General features: G+C 32.8%; 1 protein-coding gene across 11 annotated transcripts in view; it reads right to left on the bottom strand.

Annotated features, from left to right (window-relative positions):
* Robo2 (roundabout guidance receptor 2) overlaps window positions 1-18994 on the bottom strand; it is a 564046-nt gene that overhangs the window by 40934 nt on the left and 504118 nt on the right. For 6 of the 11 annotated variants that reach the window (XM_046430545.2, XM_058574559.1, XM_058574557.1 and 3 more), the window contains 4 exons: window positions 18040-18222; window positions 9975-10017; window positions 8401-8528; window positions 2632-2913 (listed from right to left, as the gene is read on the bottom strand). In XM_046430545.2, the coding sequence (XP_046286501.1) occupies window positions 2632-2913; window positions 8401-8528; window positions 9975-10017; window positions 18040-18222 (636 nt within the window). Of the gene's footprint in view, window positions 1-2099; window positions 2226-2631; window positions 2914-8400; window positions 8529-9974; window positions 10018-18039; window positions 18223-18994 lie in introns of all 11 variants that reach the window. The other 5 variants (XM_058574553.1, XM_058574555.1, XM_058574556.1 and 2 more) reach the window with 1 other exon arrangement.

The following is an 18994-nucleotide window of genomic DNA, read 5'->3' as shown; positions in this document are numbered from 1 at the left end:
AACATATTTGACCCTTTTCTCTTAAAATAAAAATGTAAATAGTTGGATAGTTAAAGCTTAAAAATGACTTCTCTGTAAAAAATAAATCATAAAAGTGATTCATTTTAAAATTAAACATATGGTCTATTTTTAAAAAATATTACATTAAAAGATTTAGCTATTGTTACCAATATTTTATATTATATACACATACAACTATGATTTCAAATACTATTTTAAAACATCTGAGTTTTATTGTATAGTTTTTACTGGTTGGATTTTTAACAAGAAGTACTCAGAACTTATATATTGAATGCATTATAAAAGTGTTTCAAAGAGGGTAAGAAGTTCACTCAAATAATTCAGAAATGCCCAATTTTCTTTGTCACTGTGATTATTTTAAATTGGTTACACCAATGTGCACAGATTAAAAAAATCCCATAATATATGATTAGCTAGCCATGGGGCAGTTAATTCTTAGATTTGGCCCCTAGGAAACATAGCTATAAATAAAAGAATTAAACACAAGTGTAATATTAAACTCAATTAGACTAAACTGTAAAAGGAGTAATCACTTCACTCTTACCTACTAAAAAATGCTTTCTATCACCAATTCAAGTAATCCTGTATTCAAATGTAGATGAAGTAGTTAATATAATTCCTGGATATATGTAAATGTCACTCAAGAGATTAATGGATTCAAAAAGCAGCAAGCACCATTGTGAATCCTGTTCTGCTTACAATTACTCAAAAGATAACTTTTAAATTCGGTGACAATCAATCTATACAGAACATTTAATGAAAGATTCACAGGTCTTATGGAGTCCACGGCTTGCAATATGGAGATTTCTTTTCATATATTGCTTGATCTTTACATATATTTAATGAAATAAAAAGGAAGATCCAACAAAATTACTTTTTAATTATTCAGAAAAATTGTGGGACTAATTATAAATAAATGCCAGCATAAATGACATAGAAGGTCATTTAAAACATTCCCTTATATTATTAAGCCAGTTTAAATTCATAACAGATGTTTAAAATTTTCTGAATTCTATAATGTACCTAATCCTACCAATAGGCAAGAAGAGCAAATGACTCATTTTGGAGGGAAGAGACAGCATTAACATTTTCATTCTGAGAAGGTTCTATCTCCTGAGGAAAAGTAATTTAGTAAATGTAACCCTAATGATAAGAAAAAGTTAACTCTTCATAGTCTTGATGCCTGGGAGACTGCACAGTATCATAGTACACTATAATCCTTTATTATTAATATGTAAATTTAAAAAACCAAACAAAAATTCCATAAAAACAATTAGCATATAATTAAGCATATTAAGTAAGTGGAGTCAGGAACCAGTCAGAAGTAGACAGATAAAGGCATGTGATGTAAATAGGTGGAATTTACAATGTGGTTAATACAATATCCTCACATACAAAGGGAGGATAACTCATTAGGATAGGAATATATTTCTATCCAATAAAATACATTTTTCCTTACACTTGTTGGTTTAGCTGATATTTCTCAAATATATATTAAAAGTGACAGCATATAATAGTTATTGTTATCAAATATTGTATTTTTTGAAGTAAAAATTAATAATTTTACATATTAATATTCATATTTAGCATAGTAATCATTGAATAGATAACTATTACATAATATTTGAGAGGTTGTCCTAAAATAGGAAGTTATATCATTGGCATCCCAATATGAAATCATCTCCGAGATTATTTTCATTTCAGTTGAATTTATCTTTTGATATCAATGACCTGGAATTAACTTTCATGCATGATCTTTTTATTATAAAGTTCTTTGGACTCATATATTTGGTTAAAGATGGAATGAACTCATCTACTCTTTAAGGAATAGTAATTAGTAAAATGGCACTATTTTTCTTTCAATACATTATTGTGCAGTTAGTACATAAGTGATGACAATGATTTTTATTGCCCACCCCCACCAAAGCATAATTTCATCAGGATCAACTGTTATTGTCATTTGTAAGATAAATGCCTGACAGTGGCTTGCGATTCAATATTTCCTCATCAGTTGTTAGGGAACACAGGTCATATGCTGGTGACAAACAAATATTTCTCCTTACTGTGATGAGACCAACCTGAGAGACTGCCACTCCTTTCTGAGCTGTTGTGAGAGCTGGTGGTGCTGAAATCCTGTGACTGGTTGTGTGGCATTCTATTAGACAATCCCTCAGCCAATCGGTAGTCAGGGATGTAAAGTAAGGCTAAGGGTTAAAGGGCAGAGGTCATAGTGGCATCATGTGATTAGTTCACAGCACAAGCCCATGCAGAACATGCAGTTAGCAACTCAGAAGCGGATGTCGTGGGAGAGTGGAGGAATGTTTTGTCTAGCCTGTCCTAATGGAAGTACAGATGGATTGCTGATCACTATATTGAAAAAGAGCTGAAAGGATGAACCCGATTGGTGTTGGTGTGTGGTGGCGGCGGTGGAGGCAGTGGCGGTGGTGGTAGGAATTGTTCAAGGTACTGAATACATGCCAGTATGTTTTTTTTTTTAGTTTAGGTAGTAAACCTGGGAATGCATCACTGAATTGAACAACGAATACTAATTTCTATCTCATGCACAAATGATATGAAGTTAACTTCTCAGGACAGAAGAATGTGACTCACCATTGTTACCTTTGTTCTGTTCAGGCAGAGAATAACCAAATCCCATCAGATCTGTTTTTTGCTGAATTGAGCTTTTCCACTGTGGATCAGGCAGATCGACAGCCAATTCATGGATGCTATTGGAATGCAAGATCTGTGTCGTGGCATATGGGGTAGCCTGTGTTATTTGGCTGGAACTGTTGTAAGTGGTTTTGGTAGTGAAGTCAATGCTGCTATAAATGGCTCCATCTGAGAGCATCGTTGCTGTTTTATCCCCTTGGCCTGGAACTGGTGGCAGCACATCTGTGATGAACATAGGGAAATGAAACAATTTAATGACGCACAGGAAGCCCAAAACTATCAGGATTGAAGATGAAAAATAAATGTGTCATGCCACACGTTTGCATTTCAGCTGAGATGGGCTTCATGAACCAATGAAGGGTAGATGATATACAACCATCGCCAAGCTATCAACCTCAGTGACAGGCAGGCCTACTGCTCGTCCTTCACGTCTCACTGCTTAACACATCCCTTCCCCCATTTCCTCCAACCAGGAATGAGAAATTTGGGATATTTCACTACTGAAAAATGCTTTCAGTTGTTCACTGAGTTTTAGAGTCAAGGAAAGTGGTAGCATGATACAGCAGCAATGAACAGAGGGAGTCTACAAATTGTGCCTGAAAACAGCTCTTTCCACTTCATCCCCAAAGATATGGAATATGGCTGGTAAATAGTTGCAAAAATTTCCAAAATTATACGACTCTGACTTTGAAATCCATTTTTCTGAAATTTTTACTTGACATTTATGTGATCTGATTTTATAACTGCAGAAATGGAGAACTGATGGTAGAAAATGTGTTCTTTTTTTCTTGGATAACAAAGGAAAATTTTCATGAATAAGTCATTTCCATAATATAGCAGGATTTAACTATAGAAAAAGCAACCTTAGTGATCAGTGAGTTTAATTTATGCTATCAACACTTAGAAGTGGAGAATTACAGTTTCACGTTGTAATACAGCAAGAGTAAAATTAAACTTCAGGAACAACACTGAATATCAATCAGTCCATTTATCATTTTGGTATGCTGAATTATCTTTACAGGATGCTTTATAATTCAGATCTGCCACCTCGCTCCTGAGCTCCTTTCCCTTTTCAGAAGAAAGACACTAAGTGAATCTAAAAGAGAAATCACTAACACTAGTATTAATCATGTACAGTTAAGATAAATCTAATTATAGTGCAGTCCTTAATAATGTATGTTCTGAAAATATCACTTCATAGGACTTGAGGTCATGAAACCACTTGATCTCTTCATTATAAGACATTTCGACTGTCTTTAAAACTTTTAGATTTGATGATGCCCACAGTACTTGAAATAAAAGTTCTTACAGAAGTATTAGTTTTTCTTTGGAATTTATAAAAACTAAAAAAAAAATCTTCATTAACAACAGTGACAAGAAATTTATAAAATATTGTGAACAGTGTGCAATTTCACTCTTTCTGAAGTTTTGAAAGTCTGGAATAACAACCTGTTTTACAAATATGTGGATGTTTATTGAAGTAAAGATTTTAAAGGCATCTCAGTGAGACTGTTACACATATTCACATTTTAAATTATGCTAGGTTGCATAAGCAAGAAATTGTTTTTTTGGATTTCAGAATACCAAAATTGCTTTTCTGTCATTCTTTTTTGTGATTAATAATTATAGAATCTGATTTTAAGAAGCATTGTTCATTCTCAAGTATTAGTATATTTTTTTATTCTCAAAACCTTGAATATTTAATACTATATCAAAAAATGGCAAAAAAAAAAAAACCCAGATCTTTTTTTTTGCTTAAGTTTTTGGGCTCCCTCCACCTATTTCTCACTGCCGAATATTTGAATATTAATTGAATAGAAATGTTTCTCCTCCATGGACCTCAGTTTCTCATATCTTGAACTTAAGGTTCTCCAGAGTCCCTTCAGTTACATGTTATTGAAAGGGTTCTGTGCTCAAACAACAAAAAAACGGAACAATGTTGTCCAAGAATATAATTCTACATAATATTACTAACAACTAAACACTAAAGTTATGGCTCTGGAAATAGAGTATCTCTCTTTCCCTGCTAGATGAAATTATAGTCAGCCTTCCAGCCTAAGTGCTTCTATATTGATTTTTGGGCTGCATATATTGTCTTCAAATATTATTTGATCACTCCCACATTTTCAAAAACTAAATTAAATTATATCCAACATTGAAATATTGGAGGATCACACATGAATATCTGTATGTGGAGGAGAATCTTATAACATCAAATACTCTGGAACTCTGGACCAGCCCTCCATTCAACAAGCAGGCTCTGAATAAGTGCTGCCATCATTAGGAAGGACTATCCATTTAGTATTTCTTGCTGTCCCCACCAACCCATCCTTAATGCTGTCTGACTGGCACTTGTTAACATTTGTTTTGGAAACCTATGAATTCGAGAAACCTTGACTCCAGTTTGGATTAGTGGTGCAGCTTTTGAGTACCTTGGCTTTATTTGTATTCATGGATTTATTTTATTTTTGCCCAATGTAAATTTTTGTATGAAGGACTGCCTTCCTCACAGCATCATAAGTTACTTGAGAACAGGAGCCTATTGGATATATGCCTTCATTACCATAATTCCTCACCCACTGTTATGAGAGTAAGCACTTGCTGATGGAATGTTTAAATGAATTTCTCATAGTTTACATTGGTAAAATGCAAAATTATGAGATAATTAATATTTTAATTTTTCAAAATATGATTTTCATTACATTCATACATTGGTATTCTATTTGTAAAGGGAAAATGTCAGTATCCATGATTATTTTTCTAAGTGAATGTGGTTATAAAATCATACATATGAACCCAACTTCAGACTACACAGCAGTATAAATAAAATAGCAGAGGCATTAAAAATCTACCAGACGTGCATTCTATATCCACTTCTCAAATTATCTTGCTTAACTCTAGTCTCTTGACTTTAAACATGTAAATATGTTTATGTATTTTATAATTATGCAAAAGACGTAAATTTAAATATACAAAAATGTCCTACAGTATTTCTGGCACAAGTGTTTAAATGACTATCAAATTGAAGAGAGAGTGGGTAGAAACTGGAAAAACTTTGTCTTGGTCTTGATGTTCATGCCATAAAAATAAGGTAGAAATGGAAGAAAAACCTTGCATTCTACCTTCAGCTAAATTGGACTAAGACATTTTGGATGTTAATTTAACTTGCTAGCCAACAGAAAAAGAAAATGTTTTCTCCATCTGAGGCATGTATCTCTTGATACAAAGATAGAACATTGTGATGTTCTAATACATAGTGTAAAATAGGAAGCTATTATTGACTGATAAAAACTTTGGGAACAGAATTCCTTTAGGCAAAAATCAGTCTGCATATTAGGGGAAAGATGATCTGTTTCCTTGGTGGGGAATACTCAGACATACAAACTTCCCAGGGGAGAGTAAAGGCATACAGAGAGAAAGCAGGAAGCCAAAGAAACTTACAGCTTTCTTTGTATTCTCTCATTTAATTTGATACCTTTTGGGAGTTGATTATGCAGTTAAGCTTTGTGTGAAAACTATATATTGTCATCCATTTAATTCTAATTACACACCTATGAGGTAGGGATGTTTATCTTTATATTTTATTTTCAAGAAGGAAAAGGAGTTAATTGAAATGATATTCATAGAAATCAGGCTTATGAAATACTTAGTAACTTTATAATTTGAGGTATTACTTTATATGCAAATAGATTGTTAATCCATCTTGAAGAAAAAATGCAACGATCCATGATTACTCCAAATTTTTAAAATAATTTTTTTAGTTGTAGGTGGACACAATGCCTTTATTTTTATTTATTGGTTTTTATGTGGTGCTGAGGATTGAACCCTGTGTCTCACCCATACTAAGTGAGCACTCTACCACTGAGCCACAGGCCCAGCCCTTCTTCTTAAGTGAATATGGTTATATAGTCATACATGTGAAATCCACTGCAGCTTTTAGTAGAACTGGAACAGTTTAGCACAGCCCTGGGTCTTCCGAATTAATTCTCCAAGTTTGGAAATCTTCTAGTATGTCTATCTAAATTTGCTTTGCTTTACAAGAATCTCCTAATTCCTCACTCCAATTTTCTACTTTTTCTATTCTCCACCCAGAAGAAGCCTGAATGATTTAAAACAGTGTTTACATCTCAGCATTCTCCTCTTAAAAATCCACCAATAATTTCTGATTACCCTATGGACAAAGTTTAAACTCTTAATGTGACTTAGAACACCTTTTCTTTCTTGTCTTTTGTGCTTTCTAACATCTTTGAACTCAACCGTTAGGAAGTTCCATCTTTTCCCTTCCTTCTTATCCCCTCACCTACCCTCCCTTTCAGTGATGGGTAATCAACTTAGGCCCCTGGTCATGTTGGAGAAGTCCTCTACCAATAAGCTACATCCACAGTCTCCTATTCATTTCTTAAATAGGTTGAATGTCTGCCATTTTGTCTTTTAATTTTTTTCATTGTAGATGGACAACAATAATACCTTTATTATCTTGTTATTTTTATGTGGTGCTGAGATTTGAACCCATGGCCTCACATGTGCTAGGCAAAAGCTCTACCATTGAACCACAACCCCAGCCCAATGTCTCTCTTATTTCTGGTCCTTAAAATATAGTAATTTATCTCCACACACCTTCTTATACTTTGGCTAATTCCTGTCCCTCTTTCAGATATCAATTTAAATAACATTCCTTTTACAACATTTTCTTACTCCAGTTGGGCAGCCTTTATTTCAGCCTTATCAGGGTACGGATAAGGCAGTTCAAGTCCATTTACTGTCTGCATAGTATTGTACCAGGAGAAAACTTATATATAATTGCTGAGCCAATCAGGGAATTCTCTACTCCTCTCATCTTTATCTAAACTAACCTATCCAATTGACCAGAAGAAAAAGTGCATTTGGGAGGAAGCAGTCATTATTTATATTAGATACAATTCTGTCTCTTTAGAAAAACCTATGGAGGGTAGTTTAGCATGAAATTTTGGAGGTATTAGCATGTCAGCCACTTGCACTGTTTTATCTTTGCTTTGGAATAGCAATTAATGATTGTAGAATAGAAAGTTCTCTCTGAACATGCCACCCCAACTAGTTAACTGTCTTCTTCACATGAAATATTATGGGGGTAAGGATGATCACTTTTTATACCAATATTATATTCTTTCTGACTGCCATAGTGCCAGGTACATAGGAGGTACTCAATAAATACATGTTGAATGAGATTTTGAAAAATGAAGTATTTGTTCCAAAAGCATAAACCCTAATTATCAGTATACTTCCTGATTTTAGTTACTGTCTACTGATATTCCTAAAAACAAAATGTATTATGAATACTTCCCACTAATATGCCATTATGTAAAAATGTGAGTGTGTAACCGATGTGATTCTGCAATTTGTATTTGGGGTAAAAAAGGGAGTTCATAACCCAATTGAGTCAAATGTATGAAAGATGATATATCATGAGCTTTGTAATGCTTTGAACAACCAATACAAAAAAAATTAATACTTCCACATTAATAATGACCTCCTCTACTTTATTATTTAAGGTATTATGGACACACTAATTTTATAATAAAATATTTAGGAAATATACAGCAATGTTAGTATATGTGCTTTATTCTTTTAACTATGGAAGAAATACCCTCTATCTCTTAAAAATATCTGGAAAATGAAAACAGAAACAAAAACAAAATTAAAAATAACATTATTTCGAAAAACACAACTTACCTCCACGCCCAAAATTCCCAATTTCATTTGGGCCACTATTGCTATTGTTCACTGGCAAGCTTGTGGCTGGCCATGAATCAGCAAGCCATGGATAGCTGGGATCACCCGCATTTAGAAGACCTGGACGGCTAAGACAGAAATGAAAAGGAAATCAGTCTATGGAGCTCAATGAAAGATTTTGATGCCTGTCTCATGCACTAAAAAGGGTTAAGGAATTTAAGAATATTTTAATTGAATTTAGAATTAAAATGTGTAGGCTCTAAAAAATTAAGGAACTTTGGCAGTTCATTAAGACTATCTATAGATCAACCCTGTCAGTGGAAGAAGTGTCTTTTCCTGGGATCCTGTCAAAATCCACAAGAAATCAGATGTCTGCCCTGAAACTGGTGGGAATTGGCAATAGTAGTAACCCCACACAAGGTTTGATGATAAATTGACACCTCAAGGGAACAATCTTTCGGAATGGCTTCTTGGTATTAGCCATTTCCAGGACTTTGGGTTATTTTGTTCCCAGTAACTGCAGTCCCAACATGAATCTGTCCTCTCTAGCCTGTCACCCTTATTGTGAGCCTTCATGTTTGATTTAGAGGCAAAGAACTTGAAAGAAATTAATGAACAGTACTTATACTGTTCCATCAATAGCACATTTCCAAGTTCTTTAAATGGCAAAATATCAGGGGGCTATTAAGTGTTTTTCTGAAGGCAATAAAAGACACCCTGTGATCTTCTCCAGCATTTGAGTATAGTCTACAAGGAAAATTCCCCTCACATCGTATTTAATAAAGAATTTCCTTCTTTAATGTTAAAATGGGATTCTGATTCCTTTCCAGGTTATTAACATATTTACAAAGAAATAGAGCATCTATAATCATTGTACTTTTTTGTTGTTGTTGTTGATAGACCCCTTCTGGTATAATACCTAAGAGGAACATGTGTTTCTATGGAAACTGCAATAAGAAGATTCAACTGCTTCCTTGCTACATCCACTAGTTCTCATTAGACTTAATCTCTTTTTGCTAAAATATTGATTAAATGGGAGATTGGAAGTTATTACCAGAGCCTAATTACAATCTCCATATTGGCAAAGGGAAAATAGATGAGGATATATGGGTTTGTTATCAGCTTTTATCAATTTCAATTGAGTATCCAAAGTTGTGGAATCCAGTCCTATCAATCTACAGCCTATTCATCATCCATGAATCATTTACTTTGTGATCGATTATATGTAATTGTTCACGCACAGCAATTTAGTGTGAGCCAATAAGGAGTCTTAAACAACAGCAACTTCATTTGCTAATGTCTAATTAATGCAATAAACATCCTGCTAACAAATGAACACATTCCTTGTGATATTTACTACTAATTTCTTCAGGGGCATCTGGGAGATATGAAACATCTGGACTTGATTCCTCTAAAGTGCACAACAGATAGATCATTAAACCTAGTAGTAAGCCATTTAATTCCTCCTAGAATTCTCAGACTTATAAGTGATCGTTTATTACAATAATAGCTTCTTACTACAGAGTTTTTCTAGTCCTGATTAAAAATACTAATAAAGAATCTCCTTAACATACCTTCCATTGCTCATTAGTCCTCCATCTCCTCTTTGAAATGTAACTGTAAAAAAAAAAAAAAGAAACACAGAAAGACATGTACACACACAAGTAGTCAATATTAATTACAATTAATAACAACTGCATATTGGACCTCAGTTTAGAACTAAGCCTATGGGAATTTTAACAAAATATAATTAACATAATTGTGCAGATAGTAAAAAGCAGTGGTTTGGCTCAGGGCAAAGTCATCACTTGCTCCAACTTTAATAGAACATTTCAAGTTTCTTCAAGTCAAAAGTATGGATAAGTAAAAGTGACAATTTGGATTTAGACATCAAACACTGTTATAAGTGGTGGACCTAGTAGTCCTGGAAGATTGACACAGCATTAATGAAGAGTTATCAAATCAAACTGCTAATATTAACATAAAACTGTCTTAATTAGAAGGCATAAAGCAAAATATATACTAGAAATTGAAACAGGAGAGTTTTAACAGGTAATGTCCTTCCAACAAGATAAGAAAAACAGGTAACTGTTATTACACATTGCTTATCATCATAGATTCTTTTAAGTATGCTAATAGTTAATATGAACTGAATAGGTATAATTACAGTAGATGTAAACTGTAACTAATAGAGAATAACATTCATGAAAATAAAATTTTAACCAATTTATACTAAATAGACTCCAATTATATGTAATGATCACATGTTAAAGTTTCCTACAAAACTGTGTGACTTATTAACAATGTCCACTAGTATCTACTAGAATCAAGGTCAATGAAGCCACTCCCTCCAGTCAATGTCTTCCACTCCACAAAGCTAACAAGGAGCAAGTGAACTTCCAGGAACAGCCAAAGAATGCAAATATCAGTTGAGGGCCATCACCTTATCCCAAACTGTTGAAGCCAAATGTATTTGGACTTCAAAATGATTCATACCTGAGAAAGGTAATATACTTTTCATACTATAATGTTTGAAGTAGCAAATTGCACTCAAATTTATGTAATATTTGTGCAATGAAAACTGAATATGAATGATTATAAAGTCTAAAATAGCTTCACAGTAGTTTGTATCAAGTTTTGCCACTAAATTACTTAACTAGAAAATTATGGACAAGGTATTTGTTAAGAAACTTATAGATTACAAAATTGCAATAAGCTTGGAATTCTAAAATCAAATCAAAACAAAACTAACATAAAAGCAAGGGTCAGTTAAATCAATCCCTGGGGACGAAAGAAAAATACCATTTTTCACAGTTGTGAAAACAATACATCTTATCTTTGGAATAGAATAATAATTATGTCTATTAAAAGTTGTTGCTTGGTGACTAAAAGTGAAATTAACTAAAATTTTAATGAAGGAATTCATATTTCAAGTAAACAAGCATATTTCCACTTAAGATAGACAAACGGTGGATACTTTTTCATTTGAATGGTTCTCCATAATTCTTCTGCTTTTCAAGTTTGAGCTGTTAAATATGATAACTCTTTAAATTTTGTAAGTTTCCAAGCCCAGTTTCCTAAGCCCATATGAAAGGTCATCTAGTAACATTACTTTTCATGACACTACCAGGCAATATGAACATAATTCCAAAGGTCCATCAGGATTTCAAGACAGTAAAATAAATAAGGTCCTTCAAACTGGGATCTGAAATATACAACCTTATCATTTTTTCAGGTAACACCTCAAATGCATTGTAAAGCAATCCTGACATAACCTTAACATCTGCCCAGAATTGGCAGTAGACAGCTCCGCAGAGATGATGAAAAAATACTGATCACTACAGAGTCACTTCAGGGCTGGGAGTCATGAATCAGCAGTGCAACTGTATCACATAGTGCCTCTTATTAATTGCTTTGAACACAATAGAATTAATCTGAAACAATTAATGCAAAAAAATTGAGCACTAGAGGTATTCAATAAAGGCCTGATTAGGACACACACACATGTAAAAATGCATTTTCACAATGTGAAAGTGGTACAGCTAATTAGCTTTCCATCTGATGTGACTTTTCAGTTATGTGGCGTTTTAATGGAATATCAAGTGATTGTTTTACTCTGCTAAAAGGGAGTTAAGATAATGCTGTGAACATCATTGAAAATATGCAAATAAGCAGGTTCTGATGGGCTGCATCTCAAAAATGTGCTGTTTAAGAGATATGTGAGATGCTACATAGTTCTCCCTAATTTAGATGACTTTTATTTCTTCATCCAAAATTTCTGTTACTGCCATAGGAATAAAGTATAGCAGAGAAAAGAAAAGAAGCTGAAGGAGAGTCACAAAAATTGAGTTGTACTTAACTCTATGAGATAACCAATAGCATTTTTTCATCAAATGTGAAGTTTAAAGTAGTATGACATAACATTCAAAATACTATCAAAATATATCATTCATTAAGGTTAATTTGCAGATGTGCTAGAATATAGACCACATGGGATGGTCCATATTTGCCAGTTGAGAGCTAAATTTGGAAGCAAAATAATTAATTTCAAAGCATTTCACATTCAGTATTCAGGACATATCCATTTTATTTGTGTCCTAGTCGTCATTAACACGTGTTTCTCAAATGATTCTAGACTGCTAATAGTTTGTCAAATATTCTATAATGTCATTCATCTCTATCTCTGCATGCCTGCTAACATAGGCAAAACTTCACAGAACATTATGTGAATACCTGAATAACTTAAAATGGGCTCCATAAAATTTAGTATACACAGGAATCTTTCATTTTGCATTTTTCTGTCACAGAAGAAGGAGGCAGACGAGGAAAAGAGGAAGAAGGAAAGTAGAGTAGGAGGAGGAAGAGAACACACACACATTTTTTCTCTTACTAACATTGGTTAGCTGTGTTTTTAAAGTGAGGGAGGAAAGGGGACATCTTTTCACACTTCTTTTTTTAATGTTTTGCTCCAAAATATTTAGATTAATTTCATTTTGAAAAGTAGAACAAGAGTAACTTAGTCTATTAGGCCATCAAAGGAGACTACAAATTAGAATGAACAACTAAAACTTCTAAAATGGAAATCATATATAGCATTTTGATGAATGTTTGTGTGTATATAAACGTGCGAGTATGTGTGTGTGTGTGTGTGTGTGTGTGTATGGGCATGTGTAACATAAAAATAAATGCCATTGCATACTAAAAGCTATTTTGAGGTAGTCCTCATTTATAAGAAAAGTTTAACTTGAAGGTCAAAGAAAGTGGGGTGAGGGGGTGATAGATCGATGGTGAATAATCTTTTTCTTGTTATATTTTTTATAATTTTGAAATCACAGTGCAGTAACTTTGTGCTCATCAGAAATGAATTTGGAATAACTTAATTATTACAAGCTCTTAATCAGAAGTCTGTGTGGAATCTCAAATTAAAAGCTTGCAAGGCATAACATATAGAAGTTTTGACCAAAAATGAACTGAATACTAATAATGTTTCCAGAAATTTCTCCCACATACCAGTGGGATTTTTCAAAGCTATGTCATATACAAAGTAAGTCTACTACTATCTGACAGGATTAATACTACATGTCTGCCAGAACTGGGAGGAAACTGTAACTATGTAGTAAATTGGCATTTTGAGGTAATGAAGCTTTCAGAGTGCCTATCTCTAGTAGGTCACATTTTCCTACTCCAAATGGAAACTCCATTGTTGCAGCCAATTCTCATTCTCTTTCCTGATATGCTTATTTGGCAAATATGAAAGCATATTAATCCTTTTTGATAAGCATTAACTCACCCCAGATAATCAGAGTATAAAAATTCCATCGAATCTTTTAGCTGCTTTTGGATAGTACTGTCAAGTAACTTATTTCACCACCAGTTATAAAACCTATGTGTGACATGTTTAGCATTTTCAAATTTGCTCACTCACGAATTGTTTATATTTACTGAGTTTCATAAAATGTTATCCTCAGAGATAATATTCACAAAACATAACATACCCTTTATACTTCTGGAAAAATACATTTACTTTCATTAAAATTTGATGACTTCAATAATCACAAATAGAAAAATGGATAGCCGAAGTTTGAAAAGTACTGTGCATTTATCATAAAGATTATAATACAGTTATATACATTTATACTGATATATTTATATGAACCTTATCAAAGCTATATAGATTTTTTTCCTAACTTACATTGTTCTTTTTTCTATTCACAAAAACTATTACAGATATTATCAAATATTTACTTCAAATTCAAAACCACCTAATGTTTTCTATCAAATTTCTACAACTCTTTTTTTATTGTTTATAATAGTTTAAGGACTGAATATGTTCAGCAAACAGGAACCCCATTGGCAGTGATATGGAGATTGTTAGTGCTCAGTGAAAATTAAGGTAGATGGCACTTCATGTTGCTTATAGAAGTATAATATTATTTCACTTAGGATATGATATACAGAGATGCTTTTAGTTCTTGCAGCTGCCCTTATTGCTATGGGTCAAAACCTGAGATGTGTGTTTATATCTGAAGAGTTTAAGTAAATGATTAATATGCAGATATAAAATTATAAGTTGATGTGTAACATTGTCTCAGAGGATCCTCTACTTTCTCCTATGTGAAGAGGCAAAACATGTTTAGGCCAGATTTTCCTCCCAGATGATATGAATATATAGATATACATTTGATTCTTGATATTTAATCTAAAATTTAATCCATTACTGTTCTCTGATACATCTGTTACACCCTCTGACACCTAAAAGAAAGTATTAATAGTGAGGAGCAGGTTTTTTTTGTTGTTGTTGTTGTTTCTTTTCTAAGTCTTCAAGTATATTTTTCTGCAATAATGGCAAGTTCCAGAGGAGCTATATATATTATGAGTCAATGGGTAATGTTTGGCCTACATAGAGTTAGTTAAGGCATCCTACCCAGAGTTTGGATCACACCTTGCAAAGCAATTCTGCATTTATACATCTTCTTTTTCCTTCCTCTAGTGGATAAACAGACACAAAGAAGTAGGAAAAGGGAGGTTTGAAAACAAATTTAGCCTGTTTTTTTACAGTCAATCCAGCTGCATTAAAAATACGTTTTCTAGTGTAGGAAAATTCCACCAAATATTTAATTATGATCACAATTGAAGTTTGAAGTAAATGTGCTATAAAGTAATTTAAATATTGACTCAAAGTGGAACCTGATTGTACAAGAAAAGGGGGTTTATCATAAATCAACAATTAGAGACTGTAGACATAGATTTGAGACTACATACACATTACTAGGTAGTGAAAAAAATACATATACACTTCAGACTAAGTTTTACATATCAAATCACATTGCTTGAATTCTATTTGGTTTAGTTTTCACTTTTCTATTGGTATATTATAGTTTTGCATAATAATGGAATTCATTGTGATATATTTATACATGCACAACTCACAATTTGGTCTGGTCCAATCCCTCATACCTATCTTCTTTACCTCTCTCCTCTCTCCATATTCCCTTGCTCTAGTCTTCTGGCTCTCTTCTCTATTTTTATGATATTCCTTTCCTTTCCTTCCTTCTGATTACCTTCCTCAGTTTTTATACTATAAAATTGTAAGACTAAGAAATATATATGAAAACCAAAATATAAACAAGCCCAACACAAGAATTTTTAAAATAATTTTTATAAGACCTTCGAGGTAAAAAGCCCTTATGAAATCTCTCCACTCTTAAACTTTAAATTTTATAAGACCTTCGAGTTAAAAAGCCCTTATGAAATCTCTCTGCTCTTTCATGTATGATTATTAGCTCACACATGAAATGTCAAAAATAGAAACAAAAGATAAATATATATATTCCATTACTCATTCAAAATCCCTTGTTCTTTAAGTTATAAAAGGACAAGAATGTGAAAACTTAAAAAGGTGGAAGACAGGTAATTTTTGGAGGAAAATATGTAGAAAATATCACAAATCAGAGATGTAATGCTAGGTATCTGTGGTTTGGCAAATTTTCATTTGCTTCTCATCTGGAGCAGCAGTTGCTAGAAGGCAAATTACTAGCTGAAGGGAAATCCATTCTGAGAGTAAGCCATCTATCAATTAAGTATAAAAGTTTTGAAAGGCTTTTCTCTGGCTTGGCCTTCTTCCAAAATATTTGAAGGGCATAGCACATTCCGAGTTAGCAGTTTTCTACAAGCAGATGGATATCAATCACAATGAGAAATGATAATGGGAAATGTACTATTCTTGTCAAGCTCAAAGACCAACAGATATTTTCAAATTAAGTGCATAGGTTTTGCAAAGAATGGCTATTAAAAAAAAAGAAGTAGTAGAAGAAGAAGAAAGTCAGCTTAATGTGATTGTACTAAAAGTGCAAACCTACCAACTATGAGAGCTATTTCATTTGTAAGTAGTGAATGAATGAAGAAGTATGAAGTTTAAAAATGCACCATTCCAAATATGGATATATTAGAACTCTGCACTGAAGTGACTTGCATAGTTCATCTTTTATTATCTCTAAAGTCAAGTGAAGGGATAAACACAAAATTGTCCTTGAATTAAATCAATTCTTCCTTATTTTAAAAAATCATTTATATGTGTGTCTCACAGAGATAAAATATTACATAGTGACTGATTAAAGAAAGGGCTGATACATTCATGGGTGAAGGCAAAGGGCTAGAATGCAAAACAAGAAAGTATATGAAAGTTTTTATAATGTTTAAGACTCTATACTCAGCAGTTGGTTCTGAGCACACCTCTCTGGGAAGAATCTCTAATTGGTGCAGTGGTTTAACACTTGGATGATAGAACATAAGGAATTGGGGAGCCACGAACCACTGAGAACTGAGAATGTCAGAATGTCAACCACATGGAAACCTTTTCTCAATGGATACGCCATACTCCTTTCTCTACTCCTGGAATTTATTTTGACCAATAACTAATAAATTTAATCTTCACAAGATGCAGAGATAAGTCACAATGTCACAACTAGATTATTATGTTTAATGCTGTCAAATAACATGCAATACAACTGAATGGGTGGTATGTCGTACATTTTCCACTATGCACATATTGTATTTGATTATAATTAAATCTTCTATTTTTAATGTTTTGTTAAAAAACAAATGTCTTAATAATAATTTATTTTGACAGAGCCTTTGCTGATTATTAAAAATGGAAGACTGAATATAATGTCTCAGAAACTGTTTAAATGTCTGTAGGATGATATTATTTTAAACAGGTCCGCTTACAAATTCTAGAAAGTATGAAATATTGTCAGTTTCGGATAAATTGTTGCTGTTAGAGATAATATTTAATGTAAATTATGATCAAAATGTAATTGAACATAATATCAGCATTGAATATCTTCTCTCATTTACTCACTTTATGATTTTATCTCTTTCTCTCTCTCACCTGCTCTATCCCTCCCTCCTTTTGGAGATAATTTGAAGGTCACAATATTTAATGTCCTTGAAACTCTGTCTAGGATTCAAAAACAATTTATTTTTTAAAAAATAGAACATCCAAGTTTTTTGTTTTATTTTGGTCTGCTGATCTGTTTCTTTCCCTTTTCCTTTTGCTCCTCTCTCCTATTTTTTTTTTTTTTTTGCTTCTAAAAGGCTGCAGTTCACACTGAATAGACACCCCATTTAAGTGAGGAGTAAATCACTCCATTCATGCCTCATCAGTTTTATTAATATTGGTGAGATTTTTGCTTGTTTGTATTTTCCTTCTGGGACATTTCCTATTGCAATCTGCATCCTGACATACTACAAGATAGGTTCCAAATCTCTCCTTTATTTTCCTTTCGTGTTTTAGTAATGCTGTTGCCTAAACAGATTTTTCAAAGAATGGCTTCACAGTCTTCAAAGTATTTGCGTGTGGTTTTGAAGAACTAGTTGAGAAAAGCAGCTGAACATTTTATCACTGTGCACTCTCGTTATGCTTCACTGGAGATACAAGCAAAAAGATTGCCTAAAGTCATAAAGTTACATGGTCAAGAGTAGTATGTGAAAGTAGGTTGTTTATCATTGCATTTTACAGAGCAGGATTTTAAAACAAGCCCAAATCATTCATTTGTTCTTTCATATACTTTTTTTTTTCTTTCTTTTCATTACATTCCTAAAGATAAGAGGTTTTCTTAACTGTAAATAGTCTCTTACCAGCATAATTACTGAGGCCCTTTCTCTTCTTTCTTCGCCAATACAACCAGATGCTAAAGCCCATCAAAATTACCCAGCAGGCACCACCAATACCAGCTATAAAAGCTGGTTGCTTCACAACATCAGTGATTTGTTCAGTTATGCTGTTATTGTTTTCAGTAATGACAACTTCATTCCTTCCTCCTATAGAAGAAACAACAGTGTTAGTAAATATGAAGACAAAAAGAAATGCAGACTACATATGGGGTGCATCAAAGGCACAGAAAATCCCTGTAAGCTCAAGTAGTATTTGTTCTGTCCTGCAATTGTGACAATCATCAACATTCATATGTTGCATGTTTAAAAAGAAGAATTGAGACATGTCCTTACATGTCCTTAAAAGCATGACTAAGAATATTGCTCTCTCTCTCTTTTTTTTTTTCTTTTGGTTTGCTAAAATTCTGAACCACTTCTTGATCTATATCCTTATAAATAAGGACTCAAACAAGTATTGGGAACTTAAACAATAGTAATTTTTCTTGAGCTAAGCAAAATATTTTTAAAAATAGTTCTCAGAAAAGGAAGCAACTACAGCATTTAACACAGGTATTTACCAATTGATTTTTGGCCATGGATCTGTTTATATTCAAATATTCCTGATACACAAAACTATATAATTTCATGTTACCCTTTCCTTTTGTACAACTATGCTTTAACTTTCTCAAAGAAAAACTGCTATATAAAATCATTATAATCATAAAAATGTCTTTTTGTAGAGATCAGCATGTATAATTAAAACCTAATGAAAAGGTAAATCTCATGTATTTGACTAATTTAACAATATGATTAAATATCAAATATGAGAACCATCTTTAAAATAATTTTAAGATCTTCATAACTAAAACATACATGTAAATCTAGACAAAGATTATTCTGGAGGTGGTCATGTTTTGAAAATTTAGATCTCTCAAAAAAA

The sequence above is a fragment of the Marmota monax genome, unplaced genomic scaffold (genome assembly GCF_021218885.2).
Source record: "Marmota monax isolate L192 unplaced genomic scaffold, Marmota_monax_Labrador192_F-V1.1 WCK01_AAM20220418_F8-fsc00016, whole genome shotgun sequence".
Lineage (NCBI taxonomy): Eukaryota > Metazoa > Chordata > Mammalia > Rodentia > Sciuridae > Marmota > Marmota monax.
Note: the sequence above shows the minus strand (reverse complement) of the source record. Positions and strands in the feature narration are given on the sequence as shown.